The sequence below is a fragment of the Podarcis raffonei genome, chromosome 6 (assembly GCF_027172205.1).
Source record: "Podarcis raffonei isolate rPodRaf1 chromosome 6, rPodRaf1.pri, whole genome shotgun sequence".
In the NCBI taxonomy this organism is placed as follows: Eukaryota; Metazoa; Chordata; class Lepidosauria; order Squamata; family Lacertidae; genus Podarcis; species Podarcis raffonei.
In genome coordinates this window covers 76,353,514-76,379,335 of record NC_070607.1, presented here as the reverse complement: position 1 = coordinate 76,379,335, position 25,822 = coordinate 76,353,514, and the positions used below count along the sequence as shown (strand labels likewise).

The 25,822-nt window shown below is 43.8% G+C and overlaps 1 protein-coding gene across 2 annotated transcripts in view; it reads right to left on the bottom strand.

The window, feature by feature from the left end:
• LPIN3 (lipin 3) overlaps positions 1-23,946 on the bottom strand; it is a 39,436-nt gene extending 15,490 nt beyond the window's left edge. The window contains exons 1-9 of one of the 2 annotated variants that reach the window (XM_053394068.1): positions 23,844-23,946; positions 13,835-14,035; positions 10,885-10,980; positions 7,837-8,090; positions 5,718-5,825; positions 4,054-4,171; positions 2,914-3,364; positions 2,174-2,273; positions 62-252 (exon numbers count right to left, since the gene is read on the bottom strand). In XM_053394068.1, coding sequence (XP_053250043.1) covers positions 62-252; positions 2,174-2,273; positions 2,914-3,364; positions 4,054-4,171; positions 5,718-5,825; positions 7,837-8,090; positions 10,885-10,980; positions 13,835-14,026 — 1,510 coding nt within the window. In that variant the 5' untranslated portion in view covers positions 14,027-14,035; positions 23,844-23,946. The other variant, XM_053394069.1, reaches the window with a different exon arrangement.
• Positions 23,947-25,822: the final 1,876 nt, after the last annotated feature.

Below are 25,822 nucleotides of genomic sequence, written 5' to 3'. Positions count from 1 at the left end.
TGTGCCTGAAGGCCTTGTGAGGCACCACACACTAGAATTACTCCCTCTCCTTCAGACGTACCATGAGATAATTCCCCATCATCCCCAAGACCTCCACAGACAGACAGCAGCATGTGAGGCACCTGGCTGCTTTCTGAAGGCTCCGAGAGATTATCTGCGCTGTTGTCAACAGTAGTAGCACCACCACCATGCGGGTGCTCAGAAGAGAAGCTGCCAGGGTCAGATTGTACTTGGCCACTCAGCTCAGCATCACTGACAACAGAAGAACAAAGCATCGATACCATGCAGGCCACTCAGTTACTACATTTCCTTCAATAATTGAACAGAAGTGAGAAAGGAGAAGGCAGCAGGACCCTGGTATTTTAGGAAGTTCTCCCTGGTTTTAATTATCGGGTCAGTAATATTAAGGTTCATTCTTATTTCAGAATGTTGCAGTTACACTCAAGCGCACAGCTTTCTCAAGAGCTGTCAAGCCACCAACTCAAGAGAGCCACTTTGACTGACATGGGTGGTGCTGCATCTGTGGGTGCTCCCATTTCAGCCCAGGTATCACACAGGCTTCTGCGCACGTGATACATTCCAACATCATGCGGACGCTGCTTATATGGTATGTAATCACATAATCACAGGGTGGATAAACATCCAATTAATATATATATAAATATTACTCTTGAAAAAAAGAAATGCAAATGCCATGTTTCCCTTAGAGAATAATTTGGCTAATATTAAATGATCAGAATATAAACTTGTTGGTAAAGAGCTGGTTTGCTCATAGTGCTAAATCATGGTTTAGCATTATGTGCATGGGCACTGGGGTTCTGCCTTCTCCCTTCCTCTTCCTTCTTGCAGCACAGCCATGAGGAGACTGGAAGCATTTGCTGCAGTTTGTCATGATGTCCAAAGCAGGGCAAACTACAATTGGTTTTTAACTATGGTTTGTCCAAACAAGCTAAGACAGGGGTTGGCAAACTTTTCTCTCTCTCCCCCTCTCTCCCCCAGCCCTTCCTCTCCCCCTGCTTTCCTACCTCCTCTGCCACTCTGCCTGCGGTTGGGAGCTGGCAGTGGTGGCGGCGCCTCTCCTTCCCGAGCCAGCTTTCCCGAGCGCCAGGCTCCAGCCAAAGCCCCATGATGCACCTGTCACGATGCCCATAGCGCGGCCATGGACAGAGAGGCCGGCAGGCGGGTGGCAAGTCTGGGCTGCGCCTCAGCGCATGGGCAGCGAGGCTTTGGATTGGCTGGCTGCTGGCACCAATCAAAGCCCAGGTCCCTTCCTCTGCAGGGCGGGGAGAAGCCAGGAGGAGGGAGGGAGGAGGGAGGAGGTGCTGCTGCAGTGGGGGGGGGGTGGAGGGGAAGAAATGGCACCCCAAAAAAATTGCAAAAAAAATGGCACAGCCCGAACGATCACGTCGATCCAAGCAGTGATTCCAGGACTGTCTGTGGGCCAGATCCAGAGGGCAATTGGGCCTGTTCTGGCCCGCGGACCTTAGTTTGCTGACCATTAATGTTTTTTTAAAAAATAATTACATCCATGAGTTGGCACAAGACATTGTGCTACCTGAGTTAGGCGGGCCTCCCCTCCACCATAGTTTAGACCCCACATGTAAGCTACTTTTGCCTCATGGCTTCCTGAGCTTGTTCTAAGAAAAGGGCCTTTCCTCAGAGGGAGGCACAGAGATAAGGCAGCATGGGACAGCTCCAGCATCACAGCTTTTCTGCAATGGCAGGCAATAATGGTCACTTAAGCCATGTGGCTCTCTGTGACTTATATTAGAGCTGACCCTCATGCAAATGAATACAAATTATTTTGCAAACTTTTTTTTTATTTAAGAAAGTTAAGACACCTTTTAAAGCATTTCCAAAATTGCTCAGGAGAGGATGCTTTCTACTTGGTCTGGACACTATCTAATAAAATGTCCAAGACAGATGCAGTAGAATATGTACATATTTAGTGCTGGTCATGTTTGGTGGAGTCTTCTTTCAATTTTCCAAGAGAATAGTTTTAAGATACGTTAATTTCATTAGGAACCATGGTGAAGAACATACAGAAATGAATATACCAACTCAGGCATGACAGCTTGATGATGCAATAGCCGTCAAGCATCTTGAAAACAGGCTTCTTCATACATCCTTGCATATACTATGCAATAATTATTGAACGAATCATGCTTCATACCTTTTAGGGAAATAAAGTGCTATTTGCTCTGCATCCAGGTTTGAGAGATCCTCCAAGTAAATATCTGTGGGTCCCAGATGAGAGCTTCTCCTCATGGAACCTGATCCAAAAAGAATTATCATTTCAATAAGAAGACTTTGCTCAACAGCCATTTCTGCAATCATTCCCTCTAACAGCAGACTTCAGTGGTCAGAGCCTATCATTTAGGAACCAAAATGGGTGATCCAGAAATAAGTCAAGTGGTTTGTACATACTTCAGGGACTCCCTAGATATGCAAAAATTTGTAAATTGAAAGAAATACTTTTTTTTTAATCCACAAAACAGGTGAACAAGCCATTGTCCATTTTCTTCATTGTTTCTGTGGCTAGCTCACTAGCAGCTTACAATATACTGGAGGTGAGCATTAAGGTTAAAGGAAGGGAGGAGAAATGCACACCGTTGTTTTTCTTTTAAAAAGCAAAAGTTCCCCTCCAGAACATTACACACAAAGAAAGCTATATGGTGGCAGAGTTAGTCCCAAGCTGTACTCAGTGATATAGCACAGCAGGGGACAGTTTTAGGAGCAGGAACAACAACAAAAAGTCCTGTCTGTGAACTGCAGGTAGAACTATGAACCTTTTGTTTCAGGCTAGCTGGAGCCATAAACAGAAACACACTTTTAGGGGGTGGGGATAAGCTGCAACATTTTGTCGTAGCTCCCATTTTGCACACATTTTACATGTCTTCAAACTTGTCTTACCCCTTCTCTTCTCCTGTTTCAACTCTGGGCTGCTGCAGGGCTCTGGGTTTGTCAAACTAGCTTTCCTTAAGGATGGCACTTCCACATCCAAAACTGGTTCAATAATCTCCTCAACTGATGCTATTCCTTCATTCTCTGCAGCAGTTGCTAGGACTTGCATATCACTTGAAAGGCCGGGAGTAGTTTGTAGAGCACTGCCAATGGGTTGAATGGAAGAAAGGGTCTCTTCACTCACTGGGAGGCCACTTCCAGAAGGAAAGACAGGTGTCGGCCTAACTACAGGAGCAGCTGGAGAACACGATGCTTCATCAGAGTCTTCCACGTCGAGGTCACTTTCTGAGTCTGGTGTAATGGCAGCGAAGTGAGTCATCTCACCTACAGGAATGGTTGCAGCTGTCATGGAGACACTTGTGGCAGACTTTGCTGCTTCTACTCTGTCAGATTTGCTCACCTTAAAGGAGGAGAAATGTCTTGAGTTTGGATCACAAAACAGCACAAAAAGAGGAAATTTAGGATTGTTTTCAGAGGCTAGATATGTGACTGAGGCTAGATAGAAATCTGTGATTTCTATGGCTTCCACAAGTGGGCAGGGGGTAGGTGTGGGTGCACAAATGATTGGGATTTTTTGTTTGTAATAACAATAAAAAACAGTGTGCATAATCAATTTATGACATTTCAAAACAGATAACTCTTACTAGAACTCAAACAAAGGAGGACCAAGGATATTAGAATCTCTGAAGAGCCACAGTGGAAGGAAAATGAGAAATTTATTCACCTCTAATAACCATCAGAAATAAGGGACTCCTGAGGAATAATCATGTGGTTTGCAAAAAAACACACAAAATCACATGTGCATTCATTGCAAATGGTACCCTTTTGCTTAGATCACTTTGTAATAGAAGTCTTTTGAATAATACCGCTCTTCCACTACAGATTACACATCAAAGTAAATACTGCATGCACAAAGCAGAGGGGCCCAAAAGGCACTCAAAGCATCTAAATATTGTTTCTAGAGTAGGAATTACACTTTCCCAGTTTGGCAAGGGCAATTTAGTTAGAAACAATATAGCTAATGCTAAAAGTAGCATATGAAATACACAAAGTAGCGTGCACCAGAGTTCCCTTTCGAACCACACTCACCTCAGGCAACCTTCCCCATGACCACTGCATGTGTGATTCAGAGCAAAGTGGCATTTCAGGATTTCGCATCTCCAACTCAGAGTCACTTTTCGGGGCTGATGCGCAGTTTGGAGGAAGGCTGTAAAAAGAAGATAAAAGCTGAAATATACTCAGAGTCGCAAAGTGATTTCATGCTCTTTATTCAGCTCATAGTGGTGAGGAGGAATGAATGAATGTCCCCTCAAAGTATCTGCTTTATATACATTATTTACACAATGGGCTGCACATGATTGGCTAATTCCGGAATTCTACTGTAAGCCAATCAGGTTGTGGATTCACTTCTATCTGGAGCATGATTGGGTGGTTCCTGCCAACCAATCATACTGCTGCATTGTTCTAGGACCAATCAGACTGCTGCATTCTGAATCCTATTGTTCTAGATCCAATCAGACTGCTGCAGTTTGGATCCTATTCAACTCAGTACATAACAAAAGCAAACACTTTTTACTAGCTGTTATGGAGAAGCCTACTGGGGCAGGGCATCAGGCAAAAGGAAAAAGGGCTTAGCCCAAGGCATTTCTTGTCAAAAGCAGTTCTCCTGACCTGAAACTCATCAGGATAACATAAGGAGAGCCAGCAGGATCAAGCCAACAGTCCATCTCATCCAGCATCCTGCACTTGCAGTAGCTACAGGGCCATCTTTAACTGGGGGTGCCGAATGTGTACCAGTCCTTCTCGATTGGCAGCAGTGAGAAGCAATGGAGTGAAAGTCCCTCCCCCCCCATCGCTCTGTTACTCTGTAGCGTCAAATATTCCCAACGAGTCAGGAAAGAAAAGCAGTTTTTTCTGCTGCGTCATTGTTACAGGTGAGCCCCCCCTAAAAAAGGTCAACAACTTTGGCTTCCCCAAAAAGCTCAATAAAAGTTAATAAGGGGGTGGCTAAACTAAATTTGGGACATGGGTGGCACTGTGGGTTAAACCACAGAGCCTAGGACTTGCCGATCAGAAGGTTGGCGGTTCGAATCCCAGCGACGGGGTGAGCTCCCGTTGCTCGGTCCCTGCTCCTGCCAACCTAGCAGTTCAAAAGCATGTCAAAGTGCAAGTAGATAAATAGGTACCACTCCAGTGGGAAGGTAAACGGTGTTTCCGTGCGCTGCTCTGGTTCGCCAGAAGTGGCTTAGTCATGCTGGCCACATGACCCGGAAGCTGTACGCCGGCTCCCTCAGCTAATAAAGCGAGATGAGCGCTGCAAGCCCAGAGTCGGTCACGACTGGACCTAATGGTCAGGGGTCCCCTTTACCTTTACCTTTTAAACTAAATTTGGGGGCACTGGGTGGATCTTTGCACCCCAGCAGCACATATGCTAAAGACTGCCCTGAGTAGCTAACCAGTACTGCCTTTGACCATGGAAGCATAGCATAGTCATTGTGGCTAGAGAGATGTATCCTCTTTGAATTTATCTAACCATCTTTTAAAGCTATCCAAGTTGGTGGCCATCAATACTTCTTGTGGCAGTGTATAACATTTGGGCTCCCATGCTTCTGGCCAAGCTAATGGAATATCTCACTCTGCCTCTAAAAAACCTTTTTCACATGTGCTCAAGGGGCTGTATTAACACGTGGGCTTTTGGACCTTTCTCTTTTAAACAGTTTAGCCTTTGGCTCTCTGCTGCATCATATACTGACCTCTGTAGGGGAGCTAGCTCTCCATCAGAATAGGGATAAGCTTCTTTAGGTTGCAGGGCTCCAGCTCCTTCATTCTGAGTGTCAGTGAACGAGTAATACATTGTGTTGCTGGTAAGGAACATTACAAGGAAAATTAGGTACAATGACAAATAAATAGTTCTTAACTGAGTGCTGAAGTGTCTCAATAGGCTCTACTTGCACGCGTCTGTTTAACATTGACTTAACATTACTCCCATGGCAGAATGCAAACCCAGAGCATGTTATCTGCAAGTTTCTTGCATGTATTTCTTCTACACCGCGCCGCCACAGAATGATTTCTGTTCTCATCCTGAAGAAACATTCTTAACCCGAGGTACTATTTCTGGGTTAGCGGAGTCTGTAACCTGAAGCGTATGTAACCTGAAGCGTATGTAACCCGAGGTACCACTGTATGGGGAATTTGGACAGACCTCTAAAACAAAACCACATAGCCTGTTATAGTTTCTTGACATTAATCTTGGATGATCACCCAGTATGTTCTGAGATACCATATGGGGAAATTCATCGGTATGGCAATGCGTAAACCACCAATGACTCTACAGTCTAAATGATGTCAAGAGAAAAGTAGGATGTGCTCAATTACTACTTTTTTCTACAAAGCAAACAGAGCACATGATCAGTAGCCTAGAGAGTCCCCTTACTGTTCTGACAAGTGAAATACAAACCAATTAGTCACACAGATATCCCAAGGAAAGACCCCGCAAATGTCCTAATCATTACACTATAAAAAAGCTGTATGTTTCCTTTTCTCTTAGCTTAGCCTTCTAATATGGCTATGAAGTTTGACAATTAAATTTAGAGTGTGCACACAATGTGTGATAATATACTGCACATTCAGTGCATTGGACTTTTGATGGCATTGTACAAACACAGCATTATCCTCATGTTGTTCCTGTCCCATGCCATTTGTCAATCAAAAGTGCATTCTTATATGGTTATAATCAGTGCTTTTTTCTAAAAAAAAAAAATGTTTAGGAGTACTCTCATTTTCCTACTCATATTGAAATACTGCTCCTCAATAAAGCCAAACTTAGATTCACAAAATTTTTAGAGGTATGTGTACCCATGTGTCCCTGCAGAAAAAAAGCACTGGTTATAATCAATTTTGTGCTGAGAGAGCACTTTCTCAGGTTACCCCTTATATACTGGCATTGCAGGGCTGTGCCACTCCCTTTCACTGTAATTTCCTAAAAAAGGATGCCTCTGCCCCACTTGACCTCTGACTATTAAGGAGCTTTAAACAGTCCTCTAGCCCCAGCAAATGCTCTCCTGTCCAACCCCTGAACTCCCAGCAGCAAAGCAGCAAAACAACAAAATGTATTGCACAGCTGCAAAGCTGGTGCAAATACCAATGATGGCTGGCATTTGCAGCAATTCAACACATGATGGTAATCCAAGTTTTGGTTACAACCTACCGTATTTTTCGCACCATAGGACGCACTTTTTCCCCTCCAAAAATGAAGGGGAAATGTGTGTGCGTCCTATGGTGCGAATGCAGGCTTTCGCTGAAGCCTGGAGAGTGAGAGGGGTCGGTGCGCACCGACCCCTCACGCTCTCCAGGCTTCGCACACCTCTCTGCAAGCAGCGGGAGCCCAGCGCTGGGCTCCCGCTGCTTGCGGAGAGTTGCCTGCATGCTCAGGCCTGCGCGCGCTGAGCTCAGTGCGTCCAGGCTTCGCGGACCTCTCCGCAAGCAGGGGGAGCGCTCCCGCTGCTTGCGGAGACTTGCCTGCATGCTGAAGCCTGCGCGCGCTGAGCTCAGCGCGTCTAGGCTTCGCGGACCTCTCCGCAAGCAGGGGGAGCGCTCCCGCTGCTTGCGGAGAGTTGCCAGCATGCCGAAGCCTGCGCGTGCTGAGATCAGCGCGCCCAGGCTTCGCGGACCTCTCCGCAAGCAGTGGGAGCGCTCCCACGGCTTGCAGAGAGCTGCCTGTTTGGGGGCTGGGGTCGGGGGAAGCTCGAGCTTCCCCCGCCCCAGCCCCGCGCCTGGGGGAAAAATAATTTTTCCCCCTTTATTTCCCCCCCAAAAAACTGGGTGCGCCCTATGGTCCGGTGCGCCCTATGGTGCGAAAAATACGGTACTTACTTGGAAGTCAACAGCTTCCGCTTCTCCTCCAGAGATTTCTCACGTTCAGTCCCTCCTCCTTCTTCTTCTTCTGAAGTGGAGTCTCCCAGTGACTCCCTCTTCTTTGGTTTCTTCTTGCGCCATCTTTTCTTGCGAAGGGTTGTTTCTGAGCCCAAGACTTCAGGGTTTCCATGCAAGCTGGACGATCTGGACATAGGCTCTGCATTTTTCTCCAGTGGGATGGGAGATGTGCACATGGAAGTGGGGATGCTTTCCTGGAACAAGGGGAGGGGCGCACACAAAAATGCTCAACCTCTGACCCAAGTTAGGAGCTGATTAAACTATAAAACAGAAACAGGGAACCTGTGACTCTCAATGTTGTAGAACTTCACTCCCCATCAACCCCAGTCAGGAGTGCTGGGAGTTGTAGTTCAGCAGCATCTGCAGGGCCACAGGTTCCTTGTGGCTACTATAAAACCAGGCAAATCAATACCTGGAATGGCAAACGGAAGGAGAGTGCACTGTGGCCTCTGCAACTGGTCAGGAGACAAAGGAATGCTGGGAGGTTGAAACTCCTCCCTCCCAGGAAACAATCATCACAGCAAGGGGAAGAACAGCCTGGCTCCATGCCTCATCAGCCAATGAAAGAATAGCTGTAGGGAGCCTTCTCCCCCACTCCTCCCCACCAGAAAGAACACTTGTATTTAATGATATGTTGCTCTGTGACTATGCAGTAGAAATGAAGAAAACTCAGGACCCCATGTATTGACTTGAGGAGTAAGGGCTATTGATGTGCATCTGTTATTGCAATCTCTTGTAATATACCTCGGGGATCATTTCATTCAATGCTGGGTATAAATCCATAGAAACAAACAAAGATAAACCTTGGATAAAATTGTAAATTTATGTGTTAGGGCTCATCCTGACTTTCTTTTGTGCTGTGCTTTCCAGTGTTTTTCCAAGCGCATATCTGAACAAAGGTCCATATAGTTAAAGCTATGGTTTTCCCAGTAGTGATGTACGGAAGTGAGAGCTGGACCACAAAGAAGGCTAATTGCCAAAGAATTGATGCTTTTGAATTATGGTGCTGGAGGAGACTCTTGAGAGTCCCATGGACTGCAAGAAGATCAAACCTATCCATTCTGAAGGAAATCAGCCCCGAGTGCTCACTGGAAGGACAGATCCTGAAGCTGAGGCTTGGCCACCTCATGAGAAGAGAAGATGCCCTGGAAAAGACCCTGATGTTGGGAAAGATTGAGGGCACAAGGAGAAGGGGACGACAGAGGACAAGATGGCTGGACAGTGTTCTCAAAGCTACCAACATGAGTTTGACCAAACTGCGGGAGGCAGTGGAAGACAGGAGTGCCTGGTGTGCTCTGGTCCATGGAGTCACGAAGAGTCGGACACGATTAAATGACTAAACAACAACAACAACCTCTGAATTGGAACAAGTGTCAATCTGCAAAACCCCTGATTGTTCTGATTCAGTGGTAATCAGCAGGTTTTCCCAGGGAAAGGTGTAAGGACAAAGACAAAAAAACAAAAAACAGCCCACTTGGACACAGACCTGGAAAGCACAGTGCAAAAGAAAGACTGGATGAGCCCTCAGTGTCAAATGCAAAGGATTAGCAGGCTTTATGATCTATCTGGGAGACCAGTGCAAGAAGAATTTGGAATCCCATTCCTTGCTTCATCCCAGGGATTGAGGTGCACAGGCTATTAAGTAAGAATTGCTTCTCTCATTTGTTATGGCGAACTTTGGCATGATGGGAAGTTAGCGATGAAAAGGCAGGGGCATTTTAAGAAAGGCCCTTCGTTTTTGTCCACTGTTATAGGACCAAATTCTTGGAGTACTATTACTGCCAGAGAATGGGAAAAGCCCAGGATATAGAAACAGGTAGTGAGGATAGCAAATGAATAGAGTGTGGAGAGAGAAAAAAGAGGATAACTCCAACTTTTTTCATGTATTCATTAGGGGACAATGAACATACATGGGGGTGGGTCATTGCTTGAAAGCTGCCCCCCTAGTTTACATTGTTGGTAATGAACAGCTGAAAGACATCTATAAAATGTTTTATCAGCTGCTCCACCTCTCTGAGTCAGCTGAGAAATACAGGAAGCCTACTGTACACAGTGCCACAAAGTCTGAATTTGGCACCCAGAAAATTTCAGTAGAGAATTATGATGGGCTTCAGAGCATGTTTCTCTGAGGATCCATTTAATAGATGAACTTTTTTCTCATGAACTTTTTCCCCTGAAGAGAAGCTTCTCTTTCATACAAAGTTTTGGACATCTATTGAAATGTGATCACTTCTTGTTGAATGAGCCAGAAGAAGTGCCTGGCAAAGTCTCAAAAGGCAGATAGAGTTGTCCGATTTCAAGAGAACAGAGCTTCAGAAACTAGCCAAAACAGACAAAATATATTTAAAATGAGAAAATATATGCAGATGGTCTTGATTTACTATGCTCCAGAGAATCAGGGCCTTCTCAGTACCAACTTCACACACATTGTAGTGGTTTCGAGGAAGAGAACAGAAAAGCCCTGTCGCAGAAGGTTACCAAGATCACACCCGAAAATTTGCTTCCCCCCAAAATGTAATTTGTTAGAGGAATTGTAACTCTGATGGGTAAAGTTCCCAGGATCCTTTGGGGGAGGGAAAGCAATGTGTTTTCAATGTGACCCAAGAAAGGGCCAAGCACTGGACTAGCAAAAAAAATTAAAAGCAAGACAAGAAATCCAGTGGATTATGGTCTGAGATATAGGTGGAATTTATCAGGAGGAATTTATCCAGATTGTTGAGAGGCATGGCCAAGGACTTGGGTAATCTTTTTGTCATATGGTGCTCTGTGTGAGGCAAAAAAAATGACACCTCTGAATGGATCTTCTCAATTTTGTGCGCCCTCTGCTTGTTGCCCCGTGCAGGAGAACCACCTGCACTACCCTAAAACCAGTGGTGAGGACTTCAGGAGTGAGAAGTAAGGCAAAAGAGCCTTCAGTGTAGTCTATTTGGAAGCTGAAAAGTTGAGGGGTGGTTTTTAATGTCTTTTCGAATGTTAATATCTTCCCACCTTCCGTTCCTCTGACTCCTGGACAAAAAAGGCTTCTCCATTGTCACCCAGCTTCATATGCAGATTGACTGGCTCGCCATTAATTTCAATGTCAACCTAAAAAAAGAGGGTTAATTGTTTATAGCCTAGAAAGCAACAGTGAAGTTAACACAAAAAGCATTCTAACCGCTTTCCATATCTGGGACTTAGAGATGTATGAGGAATTTGATCTTTGTGAATTCCAAGACCAAGCTGACCTCATCAGCATTGTGAGGAATAGTTTTCCCTGCCTTTCACACTTCCAAAATATTCCAGTGCTTCAGCTCAAAAAACAATAAAATAAACCACACAGGGAACTTTATGCATTGGGATGACATGCAAATATAGTGCAGTTAATTAACAAACGCATTAAAAATCATTTTAAAATGCACATTTTGAAAGACGATACAACAGAGAAATTTGTATTTTGATAGATGTTGATGAACATTTTCATTTTTCATTTCTAAAAATGAATTTTCATGCAGGTTATTCATAAACACATATTAGATTAGTGCAGAAACAGCACAGCATGGAATCGTTTAATGTTACCTCACTAACTTTGATATGAGTCGCTGCTTTTTATAGCAAGAGAATAAAATTAAACTAGGCACTGCTTAGTTTATAATCTCAGTCGAAACACATGCAAATTCATAATTGTACATGCTAGACTTTTTCAGGCTAAGTGAAAGAAAAACAGTCCGGCCTGTTTTTTTTTTCTTTTTCTAAAAAAGATCAGCCTGGCTGCAGGCCTGGTTTTACTGTGAGAACTTTTGACACAGCACATTCCAGTGATATAATTCTAATTTAAATGGGGGCTTGCTTTCCAAATGGACAACTGCCTCTAGCGTCCAAGAAAGCACCTCATCTCTCCATGCCATAAAACTAGCCTTTCTCCATCATGAACCCTCTTTAGCGGCCCATACTTCCATTTTGTCCCCCACCCACTACATTAACAGGACTTTGGTCAGAGACAAGGGAGAAAATACACTTAGTCACATTTCCTTTCATAAATATTATGCTTCACTTAAACCCCATCGTCACGAATGAGCATAGCAGATTTGAAATTGCAGGAAGCCAGTGGAAAGGTTGAAGTACATGTTGTACCTCATTGTGTGTATATATATTTTTAAAAGGTCAGGAACAATGTGGCATGAGATAAAGCAACAAACAAGCTCGTCTCCCCACATAGCAGGCACATCTTTGTGCAATACGGATCACTTGGCTGTACTGTGCAGAACACAGGTCCAATTCAAAAATGGCCCTCAGCAGGATGCATGACAAGTACCCACCTCCACTGTAAAACTGATAATAATAAATAATAATAATAATAAATAATAATAATAAATAATAATAATAAATAATAATAATAATAATAATAATAATAATAATAATAATAATAATTTATTATTTCTACACCACCCATCTGGCTGGGTTTCCCCAGTCACTCTGGGCAGCTTTCAACAGAACATTAAAAACAGAATAAAACTTCAGACATTAAAAACTTCCCTAAACAGGGCTGGCTTCAGATGTCTTCTAAAAGTCGGATAATTGTTTATTTCCTTGACATCTGATGGGAGGGCATTCCACAGGGCAGGCGCCACTACCGAGAAGGCCCTCTGCCTGGTTCCCTGTAACTTCACTTCTTGCAGGGAGGGAACTGCCAGAATGCCCTCGGAGCAGGTCCTTAGTGTCCAGGCAGAACGATAGGGGTGGAGACACTCCTTCAGGTATACTGGGCCGAGGCTGTTTGGGGCTTTAAAGGTCAGCACCAACACTTTGAATTGTGCTCGGAAGTGTACTGGTTATGTTGTTTGAGCCAATGTGACCTTGGACCAGTGTGTTTCTAGATTGTGCTTTTGTGGCTTCCCATATGTCTCACAGGGGACGCGGGTGGCGCTGTGGGTTAAAGCCTCAGCGCTTAGGACTTGCCGATCGAAAGGTCGGCAGTTCGAATCCCCGCGGCGGGGTGTGCTCCCGTCTTTCGGTCCCAGCGCCTGCCAACCTAGCAGTTCGAAAGCACCCCCGGGTGCAAGTAGATAAATAGGGACCGTTTACTAGCAGGAAGGTAAACGGTGTTCCATGTGCTGCGCTGGCTCGCCAGATGCAGCTTGTCACGCTGGCCACGTGACCCGGAAGTGTCTGCGGACAGCGCTGGCTCCCGGCCTCTAGACTAAGATGAGCGCACAACCCTAGAGTCTGTCAAGACTGGCCCGTATGGGCAGGGGTGCCTTTACCTTTATATGTCTCACAGGAGACGACTGGACAGGCAACAAATTTGGGCTCAAGGGTTAATGGAAGTTCAACTCTTTCCTATTTGGCAGGCATGTTTAGAGAATTTTTAACCAATAGTCAATCTATAATGTGAGATAAGTCTGAAGTTCTGAATGGCACTTGAAAAGTATGGCCCATTCATACAATCTTTTTAGCATGGCAGTACTGTACACAGATTACTAAATTTGCTCAAATGTCACAAGACCAGTAATCCATATGGTTTTGTGCTGAGAAGACTGTATGAATGGGCATCCCCCACACAAGTTACTCATTTTTTTATTTAGCCAAATAATAAGTGATATATACATCTAAGTGGTTTGCAATGCTGTCTAAAACACACATTTAAAATACCAATAAAAAGCAAATATTTTAAAGAGCTAAAAAAATACATACAAAATAAAATTAGTAATTTAAAAACACTCACAGCTGCTAAAATCACCTGCCTGGATAGCCTTGCTGGGACTAAAAAGTTGTTAGTAGATGCCAAAAACAAAATCAACTTCCCAGCAATAATCCATAACCCACATCCTGCAACATTAAGGTTACTAAGCGTAACTTTGTGAGAATTGTCGATCGTGGTGGAATTTGGTAGTTTCCACATTTGACCTCCTTGATCTTCAAGCATATTAGTCCTTGTCAACACACATCGAGTGTCACTTACCACTTTCTCACTGGAATGCAGAACACGCAGCTTCCCAAAGCGCACATGGAAAGGTGAACAGAGGAAGGAGCCATCTGGTTGCCTCACCACAATGACATCAATGCAGCCTGTCAGGGTGGCTGGGTTCAGGCCCTTATACAGCTCCTTCACAGTGCCAAACACCGTTTCAGCGAGCTGCCCCACATAGTTCATTGTCCGAGACTACAAACAGAAAGGAGGAAGAGACAGATTTTTAAAAGTTTTCGAATAATCATGTAATACAGGGTCCCCAACCCATGGATGTTATCTAGGAATGCTTCCATTGATATCACTGGGCAGGTCCCACAGACACTCAGCTTCCATTTTAAGAAAAAGAAGTAATGGCTTCTCCACACTTACCCTTCCTCTGTTCTTTCCAGGCACGGTCCACACTTCAAAGGTCTGTGTCTGTCCACCCTTTTCTTGGGAGCTCTCCCTGTGAAATCCTGCTCTTTAAAGCTCAATCAGAGCAAACGGCAATTTGTGGAAAACTTGAATTGACGTTTGCTCCGAGCAATAAAGAGAGGGTTTTTGCAGGGAAAGCTCTGGGGCAAAAAACAAACAAACAATGCCCTCAGACACAGAGCTTTTCAGTGCAGACCTCTGCCAGGAAAGAGCGAGGCAGAAGGTAAGTGTGGATAAGCCCTTTGTCTCTAGCCTCCTAGAAAGCAAGCTATGGGGCAAAATGTGCACATACCTTCTAACTAATTGATGTGACATGAGAGTGACAGTGATGTATATTTTTCCTGGTACTAAGGAATGCTCCCTGTTATTAGACAGTAACACCATCACAGAGAGAGCGGGAGAGCGAGAGGGAGAGGATGGGAATAATCTGTATTCTGTAATCTCCCACAATCAGGGCATAACTGACTTCCTATGGCAAGGATGAAGTTGTCAGGGATAGTTGCCTCTCTAATTTTGTGTTATGCTGTGCTCTCCATAACAGCCAATTTTGGGTTATGCTTTACCCCCATGGCAGCCATTTTAGGACTGGCACCCCCAGCACTCTTCCAAAATTCAAAATGTACCCACAGATCCAAAAAGGTCAGCAACTTTTAGTATATGGCACCTTTAATCCAAAGGAGGTGTTATGCCATTTCTGGACTACTTTGTGTTCTATATGTTACTATCTGTTCTGAGAAGGATCTGGAAGTTCAGCCACGTCCCAGCTCTAATTTTATAAAGTTTGCAGTGTGGGCAGTTACCACTTGGCAAACAGTCATCTCTAGTCAGCCATTGTGATATGACTCCTGAAGCCTAAGGACACCACCAATGAAAGCAAACATATTAGGCTTTCCTGCTTCCTAAACTCATTCTACGGAATGCATGGTGGATGATTTTACACATCGGAAGTTACTGATTCCAGGGTTCTGTGTCACCCAAGATAACTAGGAGATTCAGCTGGTAAGAAGGATATCATCAGTGACATATGAATAATGCCTTCCTGAAAACAAGAGGTTGCAAATGCCACAGAGCCAACAGATACATGACTATCATAGAGAAACCAAAATAATTTCCCCAAAGCCATCTTCCCGGACAGGCTAGTTTTCCATTTTAAGAGCCATTGGGTGTGTAGAGAGGTTTAAATCCAGTTGGGCCACACCTGCTGGGTAGAATGACTAGCTGAACAATATAACACAACACGATGGCCAATAACAATGGAACTAAACACTATTTATAGACTAATACAAATGATCAGAATGACTAGGTAGGAGAACATCTAAGCACCCGCTCTTACTCAATTCTCCCATGCAAGTATCTCCCACAAACATTTTGGTGTTAAGAGGCAAACTCAAGTTTCGGAATCTTGTGCTTCCCTTGTAATGTCTCGATCTGCTTTCAGGATACAGGACCAGCAAGTGGGTTAGAAATAATACATGTGTCCCTAACTAATATTCCTAGGTGTCTCTGAAGCATTGCAATGGAAGGAGACAGAATTAGAACCACTTGTGTGGCCCTTTGCTCCCTAAGGAGAATCAGCATGCCTGCTACTCAACAAAGAGAAGATTCATTGGCTAGGGGTAGTGGACTGATATACCTTTGCTAGCTTCTATTTTCTGCCTAGATCTAATGCCCTATCTCTAAGCATGAGATTTTTAACAGACACCACAGAAATGAACATTCAGCAACTGTTTCGCCAGCCAATTAATTATATGGGTTTTAGCTGATAAATCAGTTTTATAGATGAAATTTACATATAGGTAAAACATTGGTTCTGAAGCAGCACAATTTGATTTTAGAGGATGCACACAAATGTCATAGCAGGTATCGCAGGAAAAGGCACGTCCACCTATGCAAGAGAAAGGGGAAATGCCCTTTGGCCTTCTAATTTTTTTAATGTTTGTGAAATTTTAATCAAGGGCACCTTTCTAGTCAATTAAATTATATATATATATTAATCCATTCAATTCAACCAATCTGACAGCCTTGCTCATTAGCTTAGTTTCCATCCTTGACATCCAAGAAATTAAGATCAGAAAATATAGAATACTTGAAGAAACTTGCACCTCGGCAGAGTGAGCAATTCCAGTGTTGATCAACGTTACAACTTTGTTTTTTATATGAGTCACCCGGTGTGCACTCGCGTTATTCATGGGAAAGGCTTTGAACCTTGTAATTAAGTCACGAGGAGTTATTAAGAAGACTTCAGATGTCTATAGTAACCATGCACTGATGCCCCTTGGCTGTGCCAGTACACTACACACCTACGCAAATTAAGTAATCATGATGCACTCTTCTTACACTGAAGATGTCATTACAAGCTTATTTTACATAAAACACATAATGGACAGCATAGGCAGAAGCCGTAGTCGTTATTACAGTCTATAACAAAATGGACAAAGAACTTCTTTGACCTTGACTGTGGAAGAGCTAAGGGGCAAGAAAATATGTGGCATCCTCCATGGGGCTCCCTGTAGAATCAGGAGTAAGTCAGCCCACCACCACTCTTACTCCAGGCACCCATTACACAGGCAACATAATGCTCTCTCTGATATGAGCAGCCATCTACAACAATTTAATTTCATCTAAAAATGAATGGGGGAACTAGTGAAGAGAGATGGTAGCATAAAAGTCACTGGTACATAGGAAGTTGCCCACAAATGGAACCAGAGAGTTACCACTGCCAATTCATGCGGAAACATTAAGGTAAACCACCACTCCCAATTAATAGGTAATAAGATGTACAATTAAAATAATAATCCAGTGCTAAAATAAGGCATCATGTAGGAATAGAATCATCTTGGCAACTGATTTAATAACTCAACATCCAATCGCAGTTCAAAAATACTTCAGTTATCCTTCAGTGTGTGAAATGGCTTACTTTCTTTTTGGTATGAAGTGGCCGCATGGAATTATTTCATAGGAACTGGCACAGTCAAATTAAGCGTAGTGCTACTTGTACATCAAAGATGCAATATTCATCTTCATTCAAATCCTTGGGTCTCAGGTCACCCACTTGCGCACACAACCTTTTCCTCACGATGAGATATACTACAACAAAGCAGCCATTAAAGGCGTGATAACACAGAGCAAGTCAAGACCGTTTGCCAAAAGGCTGAATAGTTACCTACCAGGAATGCTGGAGCAGCGCATTTCCTGCATTGTGGAAAACTAGATGACCTTTGAGGTTTCCTTCAACTCTGCGATTCTATGACTAATTCTCAAGGATGTCATCTGGCAGCAGTTTATTCCCCCAACAGTTACTAATGGACACCAAGGTCCTGACATTTCCATTTCTTATTAAAGAGCCTCATTGAAAGCAAACTCTAAATAATGTCTCTGTGTGTTTCTGCCCCTTTCGTGAGTTCATCTTTTTCAAATGGCTCTCACTTGACAATCTATAAATGGTCACTGGGGAGGAAGTAACATCACAGGGACTTGATTTATTTGGTACACAATGTCATTTAGCAGTGCTCATTTAGACTTTTCAACCCTGCAACATTTCATAAAAGAAAATAAGAACAAGTGTGTATTTTGTAACATCCTGTGTGCTGTGCTCATTTGTTCAGCCACAGTCGGCAATGTACTAATGTAAAGAAAAAGAGGGTATTTGTTATCCACATTGTCCCATAATATTTAAAAATGAACACTGCTCCATTACACTACATAGAGCCTGGGTCTGATGTCCAAAGTGTTTCGAAATGGTCAAGGAGAAAGGAGAAATTGGGATTGTGCCTGTCATGGGCGTGGCCAGGATTTCTGTTGGGGGGCAGAACCTCAATTTGCTATGCATTTTTATTGATTGGGGGCAGTAGCCCCCCTGCCTCGCCTTGGCTATGTCCTTGGTACCCAATTGCTCCATCCCTGACCTCTATTTTTGTGCAGGAGCTTACATGAGTGCTAACACAAAGTGCTGGGCACATGACTTGTGTCCTGAAAAAATACAGAGTGTCCTAGTGTTACCCTAAATGCGTGTCTCAAGAAGTAAGACATGCAAGAGTCCAACCAAGCTAGGTGGGGCTTACTTGGGAGGGTCGAGAGAACCCCAGGACAGAATTCAGGGGGAGAAGAGGCGGTCATTCTATCAGCCAAATGCTTGCACTTGGGGATCTTTCTCCTTAATGCTACCATGAATTAAGTATATGCAGCACTTCAGAATGCAATAGCCACAGCAAGCAGAAAGACACCCTCCAGCAGCAAAACTTTTGTATCCTTAAAAAACACCATTTACCTACAACAGTGATCCGTTATTGGGGAAAGAATGCTCCACTGCAACTATTATACAATTACTGTATGTGAACACACACAAAATCCACGAACCCATGGAAATGCCCACAGCCATATGAAGAGCATCTCAAACACACACACACACACACACACAGCAAAGTAAGCTGCTTCTTACCCAGCAAATTTGGGGCAGTTTCACATTGCCTCCCTCCCTAGAAAGAAACCCACCTCTGCTGAGCAATTTGAGAGAGCCGATCTTGCTCCCAAACATTTCATAAGGCCCTCTGGAATCTACACTGAGCCAAACTGAGCCAGCATGAGGACCAGGCTTCTCTTTCTAAGCAGACAGCAGAAGAGCTGCAGGTGTTTACCTTTCCTATCCTGCAAATATCAAGGATAAAGTGATTCCTAGAGAGGCAGGGGGAAGGGGCCCTGGCTGACTCTGGAAACTTCATTGCCTCTGTCAGCTCCATGCTGTTCAGAGCCGAGAGAAGGTCATGAGACAGTCCCCTTGCCACAGTAACCTGCTGAGCTGAGCATTCTTTGGTGCAATTTAATTGGCAGCTACGCAGGCAAGCTCACAGCCCATAGCACAGAAACTGTTAGAGCTCCCCTCTCTGTCCTCAACAGTTATGTTCACCTAAAGTCTTGAGGGCAGCTTTGGAAAGCATTCATAAATAGTGTGCATGTGCACAACTGTGTAAAATCATACTTTGTTGACACAACATTGTTGTGGACAGGGTCCTGGGTTATAAGCAACTTCAGGACAAGCAAAAGTCAGCAGCAGGGGCTCTTTTCTCAGATCTCCATGCTGGACAAAGCCATCAGAGGCCTGGAGTTTGCACCCATAAAGAAAGCAACATGCATTTGTGGCAGAACGGTATATTTGTGAACTTTCAGCAGAGTACTCTAGAACAGTCATCTTCAACCTTTTCAGATCCAGGGCCCACTTTTAACCCAAACATGTATTTGAGGAACCATTTCTTAATCTTTTATCATATAATTGCATGGTGGTCGTGCTCCTGTTGTGACCCAGTTTAAGAGACACAGCTACAGTGGCCGGCTGAGAAGCTGGCAAGCCTAGCTGCAGGTTCAAGTTCAGCCATAGGTAGATCCCAGGCCTAAGGTTGTGGGAAGACTGTCAAATGACATGATCCAACACCAAGAGCTAAAAGGTAGAGAGTATACTCTTAAACCAGGGGCTGGTTGCCAATCTATTGCTCTCCAGATGTTGTTAGACTGAAATTCCCATCATTCCTGGCCATTGGCTGGAGATGATGGGAGTTGGAGTACAACATCATCTAGAAGACACCCCAATGAACTACCCCACTCTTAAAAAATGGTAGTGGTTCATTAGAGCAGAACACAGGAGCAGAGAGACTGCAGGCCTTCTGTTGCTGCAGATAGAAAGTGGTAGGAGTCAGAATAACAGGTCCCAAGGCGCACTGTAATTTCTCAATAAAGCCACATCAAACTTCTGCATTTCTGACTTTTTACACAGACAGCTGATGATGTTGTCATGAGCTCATCAGTGACTATAGTTCTGTATCAACCTTTAGATAAAACAGGAAAGGAATGATTCCAGTGAGCCAGAGCTATGAAGTCAGTGAATCACATTAATAAATAATCTGCCTTCAGAGTCATGGAGTCTCGTGGAAGTCGAACTTTAGAACTCTATCCAGGCTCGAGAACTTAAGCTATATAAAAGGCTCAAAAGGAGGCCTAAATTTTAATAGGACCTGGCTATGAAATCTTACTAAGAGAAAGTTACATCTGTATGAGGGCATTCAAGACACATTGTAAGGCCCATCAGAAAACTGTAAAAACTTATCTGAAGGCTTGTAAAGCCTATTGGAAGAAGAAGAAGATGATGAAGAAGAAGAAGAAGAAGAAGAGGAAGAAGAAGAAGAAGAAGAAGAGTAGTAGGAGTAGTAGTAGTAGTAGTAGTAGTAGTTTGGATTTGATATCCCGCCTTTCACTCCCTTAAGGAGTCTCAAAGCGGCTAACAATCTCCTTTCCCTTCCTCCCCCACAACAAATACTCTGTGAGGTGAGTGGGGCTGAGAGACTTCAGAGAAGTGTGACTAGCCCAAGGTCACCCAGCAGCTGCATGTGGAGGAGCAGGGAAGCAAACCTGGTTCACCAGATTACGAGTCCACTGCTCTTAACTACTACACCACGCTGGCTCCCAAACAATCGCCAGAAAGAAAGGCTGACATGAAACTACAAAGTTTTTTTTTAAAAAAGGTACAAGCAAGAATACACACCATTTGGCTGCTTCTTCATTATTTTAAGGTAAGAGAGCAAGAAACAAACTCCCAAGCCTCCCACAGTGGATGTTGCAACAAAAAGGCCCTGGACCAATTACCCTGCAATTTGGTATGTTTAAACCACTTTGAAGGGGCTCCTGTGCCCATAAATTTCATCTACTTTGGCCAAAAGGAGAAAAGGATATAACCTTTTTTAGATTTCCTGTTATACTGAATAGGGAAACACAGTGGTTTTATTTTGTATAGAGTTACACAGGAGCTGAATTGCAGATCAAAGGGATAACACAGAGAGTGACTCAAACAGGCTGCAAATGCAGAGATAAACACACCTAGTATTTATCTTGGACTTGAGCACACTGAAACTTTACATTCATTGGAGCACACACTTTTCAGAGGTAATACCCAGGGCTCCAAATTTTAAAATTACCTGGTAGAAGAGGCCAATAATTCAAATTCCTGAAAGCTGTGTGTAACAACACTCATAAGGGAACTTCAGAGCCACAAAGGTCATTGCTGCTTTCTAGTACAGCTCTACCAAAGAAAGCTTTCCCCGCTATTGCACCTCCATGTAGTAAAGGGAGAGACAGACACACCAGCTGGGTTTCTGTCTGTCATTAGTAATTAAAGGCACAAGTGCCCTGCCGGAAAACAAAGCAGGAACTCTAAAGCCAGTCCCTGCTAACAAGAAATTCAGCCGAGGCTTGTTCTCCCTTCCTGAACTGCTAAGTAGGCCAGGATGGCAAAGAAAGCATCCTGTACCCTTATCAGTGTCAATGCTGTGAAAGCCATCATTATTTTCTTTATCCACACACTAAGTACCTGCAGGACAGCCACACAATAAACAAAGCATTCTTCTCCCCAGCTAGAGTACACTGAGAACAACCACATTTTGTCATGATCATGCACCAGTATTTCTAAACTGCTCAGCCCTTTCTGCAGTCGAGTGTTTCACTCCTAGGCTACTGCTGTCCTTTGCATTTGCCACCCATCTTTCCTTCACCTGGTGACTGGCACACCTTAGAAAGAAACTCTACTCCGATCTCCCTATCTCCACTTGCAACTTATTAAATTGGGTTTCCCTACATGCTCGGTGTATTTGACTCAGTTCTCCAACATTGCTCATAGGACATCTGTAGCAACTTCACACACCACCCAACAGCTGAGTGGTAACAACACAGCAGGTAGAAACATGCAATTTTTATCTGCTGTCTTTCAACAACTCCCACGGAAATGAGGCTGGCCTGTCTCACTGGTGATCTATCAAACCAGGTGCAGGCCACAAGGAGCTTAACAGCCTTTCTGATTTTGCTGCCTGGCCATGAGCAGAAGAACAGGCTAGCTGTCAGGTAGTTGGCAAGCAACAATGCATAGCTTGTGAGCTGCTTGGTGAAGGGCGATAGGTCACTCATTGAGCTTCTGCTTTGCTTGCAAAAAGGTGCCACCTTCAACCCCTAGCAACTTAACTTAGAGCTGGGAGACATCCCACCTGAATCTCTGGAGGGCTGCTGCCAGTGTAGGCCATATTGAATTAGACCAGGGATAGCCAATGTGGTACCTGCCATACTTTGGTCTCAGCAGTATGGCCAATGGTCAGGATTAATGGGAGGTCCACCACACCTGGATGACATTATATTGGCTACACCTGAGCTAGGTGGACCAGTGGTCAGACTTCCTATGTTCCTATATTTGGATTCATGTGTCGCAAGATGTGAACAGACATTAAGGGTTGCCATACACTTGTATTAGAAACTGCCCCATAAATTGCTTGTTAATCCCGTATAAAACAGTCATAATATTGCTATAGATGGCTACATGCTGAAATAAGGGTACAACATTGTGATTTATATTCTAATAATAAAGTGAATTGTTCCCTTTAATATTGTTTGAAAACAATTATGAGAAGAGGGCTGCGGTTGAGACCCTGAGAGGCATTAAACTAATACAATGACTAGTGCAAGAGGATTTTCCCATCTTCTTCTGCCCATTACCAAATCTGCTCCAGAGGGTTGGAGGAATCACCAGACCAGATTTAGGGGGTACATGGGGAAGAAGATGGAGAATGCTACACCTCACAAGGAAAAAAGCTTTTTACTACCTTCGCCTTAGTACTATGTTGAATACAGCCCCATTCATTTAAAGTACATGACTTCCCCCAGACAATCCTGGGAACTGTAGTTTGTTCACTGTGATGGGAATTGTAGCCCTGAACAGGTAAAGCCAAAGTTGTCAACCTGGCATAGCAGAAGTGCTTTTTCTGAAGGGAGGAGGCGCCTAGGCACAGCTGAAGCTGACATTAATATTGCATGAAGGGAACCTAAGAGGATGCAGCCAGAAAGGCAGCTTCAGGTCAGGACTGGAGCTAAAGGCAAGCCAACAAGGTTTAGATGCAATACAGAAATTAAGTTCTTCCCACAGACCATAGCAGCAGACAGAGGAGCACTGGGGAAAGGATTAACATAATTCTTCAGGAGGACAGTACATAAAGGCAACTTTATTTTTATATATCTATTTCACCCTTTCTCCAAGGAGCACGGGGCAGGCTTAAATGGTCCTTCTGTTCTCCATCCATTTTATTTTCACAACCACCTCGTGAGGCTGGTTAAACTAAGACAGTAAGCTGAAATTCCTTTGGCCATACAGTTCTTTAGCCCTACTGAATTTATCCCCCGCCAAAAGAACCTCAGCTTGCTGTCCAATTTGCAAGCTTCACTCCATTTATGCTATACACATAAAGAAAACATCAAGCAAACAGAACTGTTTCCTCATTGTCCAATATACCAGACAGTTCAGCGAGATACTTCCTGCACACCAAAATCCCCCACCCCAGGCTGTGTGCGACAATCTTCAAGCTGCAATCCTATACTCACTTACCTGGAAGTAAGATCCTCTGAACTCAACAGGTCTTATTTCTGAGTAGGCATTATAGGATTCCACTGTCTGACTGTTTCCAAACAGAGCACTACTTGCTTACATTCTCTGCCATAAGAGCTCCCCAAATGTACACACAAAACAACAATAGTTTTCCTCGTATACTTGCCAGCCAGCTTGCATTACCTGGATAGGACCTTCAACCTGACTTCAGTGGTTCTTGGACTTTGAAATGAGCACAGTCTCAAGATTCCAACAGGTTGCTACCTACAGACACATCTTTTCTGTGCTCCACCTACTTACCTGGTGCTTCCTGTTTTCCTCACACCTGAATGAGGGGAGGAGTCTGTATAACAAGCATTACCAGGTTACTGCGGGCTGAGCCTATGGGGACATCAGAAATCTCTCCTGGGCTTCCTTGTATTAAGCCGCAGATGAGTGTTTGAGCTGCAGGTATTTGACAGTTCAGCCTGTCTCTCTCACCGGCTTATCAGACCTGACAGATTGCCACTAATTAGCAACAAGGAGCCCCCTGCTGTTTGATTGATCATTCATTTTGCAGGCAATGGATTTTGCTATGTGATTTCCAAGAGCTGGATTTTCAAGCGGCTTAAGATTTTGCAGAACGACAGAAGTTGGACTCACTTGACTGTGAATGTTTTCGTGGAAGGACTAATTCCGTGTGAGTGTTGCAAGCAAGGTTTAAAAGCTCGGGCAACAGTGTGTGTCTCCTGTTGTGTTGCAAGGAAAGAGTATGGACCTATGCTCTTGTAAAGTGAAAGTGCTGAGAATGAGGGTTGCGTTTTGAGCACACAATACATTTAAAGCACATATCTGCCCCCTCCCCTAATCCTAGGAACTGTAGTTTATTAAGGGTGCTGGGAATTGTAGCTGTGTGATGGGGAAAGTATAGTTCCCAGGATTCCTTTTGGGGGGAATGTTTCTTTAAATGTCTTTTGTGCATGCAGTTTGAAACAGAGAAATTAAGGAGGTGAAGCTTTTAAACCCATTTAGCACCATCTCAGAAAAAGCTCTACTAAGCATTAAGGTAGTTCCATCTGTCTGTCAGTAAAACAGATTGCCTTGGAAGGCAAAGATGTTTTAAAAGATGTTTCTAAACAGAAGCTGGACAGCCACCTATCAGGGATGCTGTAGTTATTGTAGATTCCTGCAATAAGCAGGGATTTGGACTACCAGATGGTTTTCAAGGGCCTCTTTAGACCAGTACTTTATTACAGGTGTATTCTGCAACATGCTCCTTGCCCAGTAATAGTGGATTAATTATGTTTTTGTTTTTTCTGAGATGCTTCCCCACATTGTTGATGTCCGGAGGGGCTATAGTGCAACAAAAGCAGGACAAAAATAAACAGCATATGCACTGATTGGAAATGAAATGAAACAATGTCCAAACAATCAGTCCAAAAGTTTTGCAAGCACAAACAACACTGGAAGTGGGATCGCATCATGAATGTGCAATAAAAACGAGGTCAGGAGGGTCCCTAAGATTCCTTCCCATTGTGTTATTCTATCGCTTTCCTTCTAGTTTTACCTATCTAGGCCTATTAGGAGTAGATTAAAATCCATAGGCATTTGGCTTTGAATAAACATTCACAAACTTTTTATTGATAATAATCAGCTAAATAGTTTGAGGATATATACAACTGTGTAACATGCAGAAAACAGCATTTTTAGAGAAATCAAAGACGGGAACTGAGGGAAGTCGGGTGGGTGTGGGTGGGTTCTGTGGGGGGAGGGAGGGGGAGGGAGGAAAATGGGATAAGGATGATATGTTTCTGGATAATATGTTTTGTTTTAATTTTGAATAAAAAAAAGTTATTAAAAAAAATCCATAGGCTTCAACTGGGATAGTTGTCCTGTTCCTGTTATTCTGTAATATATTAATTTGTACAGCATGTGATGTCATAAAGCCACACTTTCTTCTTTTCCTACATTTATATAGCTGTTCTATAACAGGAGTTCTCCAGGTGGCTCACAAAGCATTCATGAATTAGCCTAACGCTTTGTCAAGTCCCGCTTGAGCGAAAAAGTAATGCACAGCCATCTACCAACAATGAACTCATCCTCCGAGTGTAGGATCCTTATGCTGTCCAAATGCACCTTCTGTGGACAGGGAGGAGATATCAGCATGGCAGTCTTGAGCAATT